Source organism: Hipposideros armiger, unplaced genomic scaffold, assembly GCF_001890085.2.
Source record: "Hipposideros armiger isolate ML-2016 unplaced genomic scaffold, ASM189008v1 scaffold_592, whole genome shotgun sequence".
Taxonomy (NCBI): Eukaryota; Metazoa; Chordata; class Mammalia; order Chiroptera; family Hipposideridae; genus Hipposideros; species Hipposideros armiger.
This window is the reverse complement of record NW_017731942.1, coordinates 281,600-291,070: the sequence shown is the minus strand read 5'-3', so window position 1 is coordinate 291,070 and position 9,471 is coordinate 281,600. Positions and strand designations below refer to the sequence as shown.

Sequence of the window (9,471 nt, the reverse complement as noted above, 5' to 3'; positions counted from 1 at the left end):
GCAAAACATGTATCTAAAGAAGGACTGGTATTCAAAATGTACAAAGAACTCTTAAAACTTAGTCAGAAGAGAAACAACATAATTAAAATATGGGCAAATACCTGAACAGATACATCAAAAACGATATAAAACTGGTAAATGAACATATGAAAAAAATGCTTAACATCATGTGTCATTAGGGAACTGCAAATGCAAACAATGAGATAACACTACACACCTATTAGAATTGATTAAATACAAAACACTGACAACACGACGTTGGCGAGGATGTGGAACAACGGGAACTTATTCATTGCTGGTGGGAAGGTAAAATGGAGCAGCTGCTCTGCAAGAAAGTTTGGCAGCTTCTTACAAAACTAAACATAGTTTTACCTTGTGATCCAGCAATCACATCCTAGGTTTTTACCCAACTGATTTGAAAATTTATTTCCACACATGAACCTACATGCAAATGTTTATAACAGCTTTATTCATAATAGTAAAAATATAGAAGCAATCCCCTTATAATAGGGAAATGGATAAACACAGAATACCACTCAGCAGTAAAAAGAAACAACTTATGATACATACAACAAATGGATGAATCTCAAATTATGTTGAGCAAAAAAGCCAGACACAAATAAGTGTGGATGGTATGATTCCATTTACATGAAGTTCAAGAACAGACAAAAGAAATATGATAGATCAATGTTTACTCTTGTGGGGGAGGTGTGGGGCAGAGGTATACTGACTACAAAAGGGCACTCTTTCTGGAGTTATAGTAATGTCATGTGTATTTATTCAGATGTTAGCTATGGTTGTATATATTTGTTGAAACACATAAAACTGCGTATTTAAGATTTGGGTATTTTACTTTATGTAATTACTCCATAATAAAATTGGTTATTAAAAAAAAATTGAGATACTGGTTATTTTGGAAGGATGCAGAGGGTTGTGATTGGGATGGAGCAGTTGTAGGGCTTCTAAGGTGGCTAGCGTTGGCCCCAATAAGAGTTTATCTGCCAAAAAGGATACCTTGTGGTTAACTGAGCTCAAAGTTACAGCCAGTGTCTAGCAGCCATTGTGTGCAGAGGTCCTCACACACCCTGCACTTCAGGGAAAATCCACAGACTGGGCTGCCAAGTCTCCTGCACTGTGCTCCTGCCATCTGAGTTGACCCTTATAAGAGAACTCCCTATAGAAATTTGACCAATAGGACTGAACCTTTCCTAATTGGAGCTGTGCTGCTATATCCTCACTTCCATCTTCACTGCCCAATCAGAGAAGCTCCATTTGGACCAATCAGAATGGTGCTATTTGGACTAATCAAACTGTGAGGATTTGGAGTCTCCATTTGCATAGAAATAGACCAATCATGGACCGGGGGTGGGCTCTCTTCTCTTTATTCATAATAGTGAAAAATGGAAGCAATCCCTTTAATAAGGAAATGGATAAACACAGAATACCACTTAGCAGTGAAAAGAAACAACTTGTGATACATACAACAAATGGATGAATCTCAAATTACGCATCTCAAATCCAGCTTCACCTCTGCCTCAATGGCGCACACTTTCAGTTTCCACTGATCTCTAAGTTCCCAGGCTGGAGCTGTAACATTGATTGGAGCAGCGTGGAGCTGTCTTGCAGGAGCTGAGCTGTGACACCAGAGTTGTAACACCGGAGCCTTCTCACCCAGGCCGCCTCGCTGGAGCTGTCCCATAGCCGAGCTGTTCCACAATTGAGCTATTTACACTGAATAGTTTCTTCCCTCACTGCACCCTGAATTGCGGACTCTTGTTGACAATGAATTAGCGATGATAACCTTTCATTGACAGTAGCCAAGTTCTATTTCTTACTCTGTGTGGTAATTTCAGTTGTTCTTTTAAGAATTTATGGAGCTACACATTTGTTTCATGTAGTTTTGTGTATCTGTGCTGTATTTGACAACAAAGTATGAAAAAATACCTTTCAAATGTGCCCATTTCATCACAGGTTGGGTTGGACTATATAACCACTATTTAACTTTTAAAGCCTAAAATTGGGTGATTCTATATTACAATGATAAAATCACTGAAAATGAATATAAGGCATTTTCTATTTCATATTTAAAATACCTAGGTTTAAATAAATACTATGGAAGATTTTCTAGACCTAACACATGGGTTAACACTCCCCCCCTCCCCCAGGTTTATGTTTCTTTTATTTCACTGTAAAGAACAGAAGCCAGGTCCAAGTCTTATCTCAAATATATTTCCAATTCTTTCTAAACTTCAAGTACATGAATGACAGTTTTTTTGACCAACAGATACTTAGTCTTTGAACTCCTTGGCACTGCCTCCTGGTCATAAATCTCTGGAAAGCACAACTAACATAAAACCACCAATTAAAAAGTTGTGTAGGGACAGCCGTGTGGCATGTTGGTTAAGAGTTGGCTTGGGATGCCAACTCCGGGCAGCAGGGCCCCGGTTCGGATCCCACATGAGGGCTAGTGACGGTGCACCTTGTACAACTAAGATGGTGAACAACAGCTCAACCTGGAGCTGGGCTGCTATGATGTGAGTCGCCGGTAATGGTGTAGGCTGCAGTAGGGCTGGCCAGCAGCTGGTGTGAGCTTTCATGAGCTGCCGTGAGCTTCCAATGGCTGGCAAGCGACTGCCTCACCCAGGAAGAGTGCAATGATAATACCAACATGGGCCAGTGAAGTGACATCCTCCACAACTAGGCTGAAGAAAGGACAGCCAACTTGTCTGTTCCCATCCCCCAACTCCCCAATAAAATCTTAAAAGTTGTGTACATGTGCATGTCCATACAAAGAACAGCAATATGCCAAAGTTTTATCTGTAAGAGCCAAAGCTGCCAACAACCACAACACTCCCTGTGTGAGTGGTAAACACCTTGTGGGATACCTATACAGTGGAGTGCTTACTAACCAGCAATAGAAAACAACGAACTATTCAAACAAGTAATACAAATCTATCTCAGCATAAAATTCCCTTATGCCCAGTAAAAAGCCAAGTTCCTTCCCTTAAAAAAGAATATACTGGATGATTTGATTCATGTAAAATTCCAGAAAATGCAAACTAGAGTGACAGAAAGCAGACTGTTTGCCAGGAGGCGGGGAGATAGGCAAGAGTGAGAAAATCAGAGGCACAAGGCCACTTTTGGGTCTGACAGATATGTTCACTGTCTTGATTGTGGAGATGGCTTCAGGGGTGTACACATATCAAATCTTATAAAAATGTATGTTTTGAGATGTTTGTGTGCCCATTTGTGTCCAATAAAACTTTTTAATAACATTGAGCACTAGGCAAGATTCATCTCCCCCTGTCTCTCCTAACTTCTAATAATATTGTCCTCATAAGGTGAAGGGAAACCGAAAACTACTTTTTTTTAAATTTTTTTATTTTTAAAGATTTTATTGGGGAATCGGGAGGTTAACAGTGTTGGGGAATTGGGGAAGGGGAACATTGTTTTTTTTCCAGGACCCATCAGCTCCAAGTCACGTTGTTGTTCTTCAATCTTAGTTGTGGATGGCGCAAGCTCAGCTCCAAGTCCAGTCACTGCTTTCAATCTAGTTGCGGGTGGGGTGGGGTCGGGGGGTCGTCAAACGGGCAACCTTGTTAAGAGCACACGCTCTAACCAACTGAGCCATCTGGCTGCATGTTGGCAGCTCAGCAGCAGCTCAGCTCAGATGCAGCTCACCGGCCCATGTGGAAGTCAAACCAGCAACGCTGTTGCACAGAGCTTGCACTCTAGCCAACTGAGCCTCTCGGCTGGACCCTGAAAACACTATTATTCTAACCTCAATGACAAGCTTCCCTTGACCAGGCTTATTTAAATTTTGTTTAAATGGAGGTTGTGATACTTTGAAAGAGAACAGGTCTGCAGTGCAGGATCCCCAATGCCTGACTCCTGCCCTTCACTAGGCAGGAACACGAGATCACTGGGGCAATGCGTGCAGATGAAACAGGCAAACCCACTGTCCCAGCACTCACACTATACTGGCACCTCATAAACAGTCAGTGATCTTCTCAGTTGGCTTCACACCCCAATGAAACATTAGTGGCGCAGCCTGACTGTCTAGGCCTTAGGCCGAGGCTATGCAGGCCTACTTCCTAACTAAGCAGAGGAAAGCAAATCCTGTTTTGCTTCTCTCCACCAGTCCTCTGCCAGGTGAGAACTTTCCAGTCCCATGTGAGAAAGGCTGTCTCAGGTGAGCCAGTCTAGGGAGCAAGAGCGTTGGTCTCAAAGACCACCAGAATCAGCAGATCCCATCTCAAATCTGTTCAGGTCAGGGCAAAGGGAAGTGCTCCAGCCCCAAGCTGGCAACTGGAAATACCCATATAGCTGGAAAAGAAACATCAGCCACAATGGAGAACGTGGCCGCCTTTGCCCAAAGGAAGCCAGCCTGGCTGCCTTAGCGCTCTTGACCAGGAGGCAGGAGTAACTGTGAAGAAAATCCACCCTCCTGGAATCTCCCCCCACTACAGTGGCCTTCGTGGTCTAATCTGACTAATTTACATCTGCAATGGGGCACAATACAGTCTTGAATTTAAGATAACCAAGAGCAGCTGAGTTCACCACTGTGACACCTTCAAATGCCAGGGTAAGCGGAACTCATTTTGTGGAATAACAGAACTTTAACAGAGAAGACTTTCAACAATGTATGAGAAACTCCAACAGGGTCAACACTCAGGTGACGTTCTGTACAGTGGTGATCAACTTGATGAAGATGCACACGGCTCATGTACAAAATCTCTGAGTCCTTTATTAATATCTGGAGATGGGCGGTACATACAATTAACAGCCTCACACCAGCTACGGAAGTACAGAGAACTGAGACTATCCTTCAGAACAAGGCTCTCAGAGCAATTTATGGTGCTGCCTGCTCTGAACTTCCACAAAACCCAACTCTGACACACACAGGACAGACAATATAATAATTTCACTTTGAAATGGTTAAGCAATGCCAGTAATTGGTAGTTCAAACCCTTCAGAGTATGAGACGTGGCAGGTCTCTGGGTGCCATGGCACTGCCGTAAAAGGCCATCAGGCATTTGAAGGTCAGACAGTAAGAGCTGGCCGGGGCGCAGGGGGAGGTTTGACTTTCAGTGTAGATAACAGATGGTCCAAGTGGATAATTTCAGTCCAGGCTCAGTACGGGTCCTACAGGAATCCACCAGATAAATAGTTTATAAACTGGGAAGCTGAAAAATGCCAGCCATCACTTGTTACTGACTCCGACTGGTAGACACTGAGGCGTCGGGAGTGATTTATGACACAGCAAGTTTAAGAGGGATATGCCTGAAAGAAAGAATGGAATTCACTGTGTCAGAACCGCTCTGATCCCCTCGTGACACTGGGCGCCATGGGTCCCTCTGCTTTCACATGTGAATTAAGAAATGCTTCCTTTATTTCAATGTTCCATTTTGAAAATAACCAAACCATCCCCCAACCCCCACCATCATTCTTCATAAATTGTTTCCAAAGTCCTGATTCTTCTGGATTTAGACTTTTTCCTTTCGCTTCAATTTTGATACCTTCTTGACAGTCCCATTCTTATTCAGAAGCTTCAGAACACGGTCTTTATGATCTAAAACCTTAAGCATGGAGTCTCTGGCCTCGTTGATTTGATCCATCACAAGTTTACACCTCTGCATATTTCCCTGAAACAAAGACATGAAATCATCAATCAGTAATCTTGACTGTGGATTGAGGCCACTTTGAGGCTTTCACATAGATAAATGTTTTACTGTTTCTTGGTAATGTAGGCTGAAGCAAACAATCAGTTTTTACTAAAGGTTTTAGTGGATAAGGGAGGGAAAGGGAGAAGCAAGATTTTACAGTAAACAATAATAAAAAAAAAATAAAGTGGATGATTAGGGGGAAGGGGTCATTCAAACCTGGATTAGCTCATTTATTCTGTGCAGGTCATCATCAGTTGCTGCCTTTTTCTTTGGGATAATCCCTTCCTGCAGGTTGGTGAGTCTTTCATAAACATCATGTTCAAGATTCGTCTGCAACACACAAGAGGAGGGCATCGTGACCTCAGAGATACTTTTCTTTCTCAACTTTGGGCAAATGCACCCACTTGAATCACCTTTGTAAACCAGTATGAGGGCTATTTGGGTGATGAAATCCTTTCTCTCAATGACTAAGGTGTAAGTAAGTAAGCTTCAGCAACGGAAACTGATTACAATTCACATTACAATTTGCTTAACTCAGAGCCCACCTCCAAGGGTAACTTTTAAATACTGCCCTGAATTTACAATTTGTCTAGGAAACAAGTCAACAAGTTTCATAGACATGTGGTTCTCTGCTAAGTATGAAACTAGCCGTGGCACTACTTTTTTTTTTAAATATATTTGTAACAGAAAAAAATGTTTTTCAGATCACAGCTACTCTAAAGATGGAAAAACTTCATGAGGTTGTCTTGATCGTCTCACCTTTACCTTGCTGGTGAAGGAAAGATTCCTGCCCTAAGGTTCTGGAAATGGTTGAGCACGTAACACCCACTGGCACTGGACAGATGAGATCAATCGCAGTTTACTAGTCAGTGTGCTCACAGCCCAGGGGAGGAGGACACTGCATGCCACACAGGGCCACGGGTGTGTTCTCAGGAACAGAGTGAACAAGCAGGGGCTGCAGGAGGCAGGCTCTGCAGTGTCAAGAGCGAGAGGGGCCCTGGTTCCTGGGAGGATGTGACTGGCTTATCTGAATATCACACGCTAGCAGAGAACTGAAGGCCAATGAGAAGAGGGAACTGTGTCTGTCCCCGAGATAAAGAGAAGACTGGGCAGGAAGGGCTTCCATTGAGGCCATTTGAGGTTCCCCGTTTCACAGGTCATGACAATACATAATACTGAAGCTTAACTGTAGGTCTCACACCACAGGTGCTCAATGTATTTTGGTTCTGGGTACCAGAACTAAGATATATTTAGAGCATAATTATATATTACATAGCACACATAAAAATTGTATCATGACCCATGTTAATTAGGAATGCTTCAGAATTATTCAGAAGATAATGCTCTGTGAATTCAGACAGCTCCAGTATGTTCCTCTCTACAGCAGGATGTAACAACTCTAAACTCCACCTACCAGCTGCAGCAACTGGGCAGCACAGAGGTGGACTTTCCAGCCTTGGGCACGACAGGACACTCCTTTCTGATTAGCTATTTCCTGCAGCATAGCTTTCTTCTCCTCTGGAACCACAAAAAAAATAAAAAGTACAATTCAATTTTTAGAAAGCTAAATGCTTAGTGTTCAAAAAGCCACTTAAGCACTATTATTTTATCAAGAATTTATTTACTTAGGTATCTTTAAATAATTGCTTTGCATTTAAGTCATGAGGAATAGAGGTCAACACGAATAAAAGCTCTCTTTTTTTGTGCACTCCAGTGGAATGCTTTAAAGACATGCTCTGATAATCTACCGAGTTCAAAAGACAGCGAGTTATTAGTCTAACCTCTTAAAGAGGAGGGAAAGTGGTCGTTAGTGTTTGGAGCCCTGCTCATGTGTGATGCTTGCAAGCATGTGGAGAGTTAGGCATGAAGTCTTACAAGCTCTTTGGAGCTTCTTGGAGAAATCACAGCAATCAAATTTGAATAACGTTTAAATTTGGGTAGAAAAGTCCAGTAATTAGGATTGCAGAGTATCTGAAATGGGTCATTTGTGCTAGAGATAGACCAACTAGGATTAAGGGGTACTTGTCAAAGGTGTGTTTAGCTATAGCTGCGAAGTTTTAATTACTGTGTAATTAGGACCAAAATATATTTACACATTACATGGATAATTAGAAATTATTTTTAAGAATTAAAAAATTATTTTTTTAAAAAATTAATCTTTAAAAAGCCAATCTGCTTTTGTCAAAACTCATTGAATGTACACCACCCAGACTGAACCCTAGTGTAAATGACCTTTAGGTGACGTGTCAGTGTGGGACCATCAGATCTAACAAACGCAACACTGTGGTGGGGATGCTGATAGTGGGAGAGGCTGCGCATGTGGGGGCAGGGCATATATAGGAAATGTCTATCTTCTGCTTAATTTTGTTGTGAACCTAAAACTGTTCTAAAAAGTTCACCAATTAAAAAAAAAACACCCTATCTAGCAGGCAAATATTAGCATGAGTATAATTAAACAATTTTTAAACTTTTTGAGATAACTGTGGACTTTCATGCAGTTGTATGAAACAAGAGAGATCCTGTGTGCCCTTTACCCAGTTCCCCAACAGCAACATCCTGTAAACCACACACAATATCACAGCCACGACACTGACACAGTGCGCTGACCTACTGATTTCACGTTTCAGATGTACTTGTGTATTTCATTATAAGCATTAAAAACACTTTTTAGGGCCAGCCGAGTGGCTCAGTTGGTTAAGAGCTCGCTCAAGGGTTTGAGCTCTGAGCAACAGAGGTTCGAGTCCCGGCCCGAGCTAAGCAGCCACTGAGCTGCCAACAGGTGGCAGGATGGCTCAGCTAACAACAAAAACAAACAAAACAAAACAAACAAAAAAAACCCCACTTTTTAGTTTAAAATAAAGATTCATAGGAAGTTGCAAAGATACTAGAGAGATGTATCTGATAAAGGACTTTTATCTAGGAATTCTTACAACTCAATAATAAAAAGACAAACCAATTAAAAAAGGCAAAACATCCAAATACACATTTCTCCAAAAGATATGCCAATGGCCGATAAACACATGAAGATGTTCAATATCATGAGGCATTAGGGACATGCTAATCAAAACCACACTGAGGTACCACCTCCCACCCATCAGCATGCTATAATCAGAAACTTGGTAAGTTATGGTTAGGATATGGAGAAATCAGAAGCCTCATGTTTTGCTGATGGGAAAGTAAAATGTATTCACTTTGGAAAAGTCTAGCAGCTCCTAGAAGGTTAAATACAGAGTCACCAAACAATCCAGAAATTTCATTTCGAGGTATTACCCAAGAGAAATGAAAACAGGTATCCACACAAAAATTTGTACACAAATGTTTGTAGTATCATTTTCATAATAATAAACAAGTGGAAAAAACCCAAACGTCCAACAAGTGATGAGTGGATAAAAATGGGTATATCCATAAACTAGAGTATTATTTGGCAAGAAAAAGGAATGATGTACTGATACGTGCTACAACATGGATGAACCTTGAAAACATTATTCTCAGCGAAATGAGCAAGTCACAGACTGTGGATTACAATTCCATGCATATGAAATCTCCAGCACTGGGAAATCAATAGAGATGGAAAGTAGGTCAGATGCTGCCTAGGGTTGGGGTGAGGAAGGAGTGAAGATGGCGGGACTGGAGATGAAGTTGAAGGGGTGTGGAGTCTCTTACTGGGATGATAAAAATGTTTTAAAACTATAGTGATGTGCACAACTGTGAATACACTAAAAATAACGGAATTGTACATTTTAATAGGTGAATTGTATGCTACGTGAATTATACCTCAATAAAGCTATTAAAAAAAGACAGTAAA

General features: G+C 41.4%; 1 protein-coding gene across 7 annotated transcripts in view; it reads right to left on the bottom strand.

Annotated features, from left to right (window-relative positions):
- Positions 1-4,727: 4,727 nt before the first annotated feature.
- SAP130 (Sin3A associated protein 130) overlaps positions 4,728-9,471 on the bottom strand; it is a 93,819-nt gene continuing 89,075 nt past the window's right edge. For 6 of the 7 annotated variants that reach the window (XM_019624555.1, XM_019624557.1, XM_019624559.1 and 3 more), the window contains 3 exons: positions 7,081-7,184; positions 5,883-5,996; positions 4,728-5,645 (listed from right to left, as the gene is read on the bottom strand). In XM_019624555.1, the coding sequence (XP_019480100.1) occupies positions 5,487-5,645; positions 5,883-5,996; positions 7,081-7,184 (377 nt within the window). In that variant the 3' untranslated portion in view covers positions 4,728-5,486. The remainder of the gene's footprint in view (positions 5,646-5,882; positions 5,997-7,080; positions 7,185-9,471) is intronic. The other variant, XM_019624556.1, reaches the window with a different exon arrangement.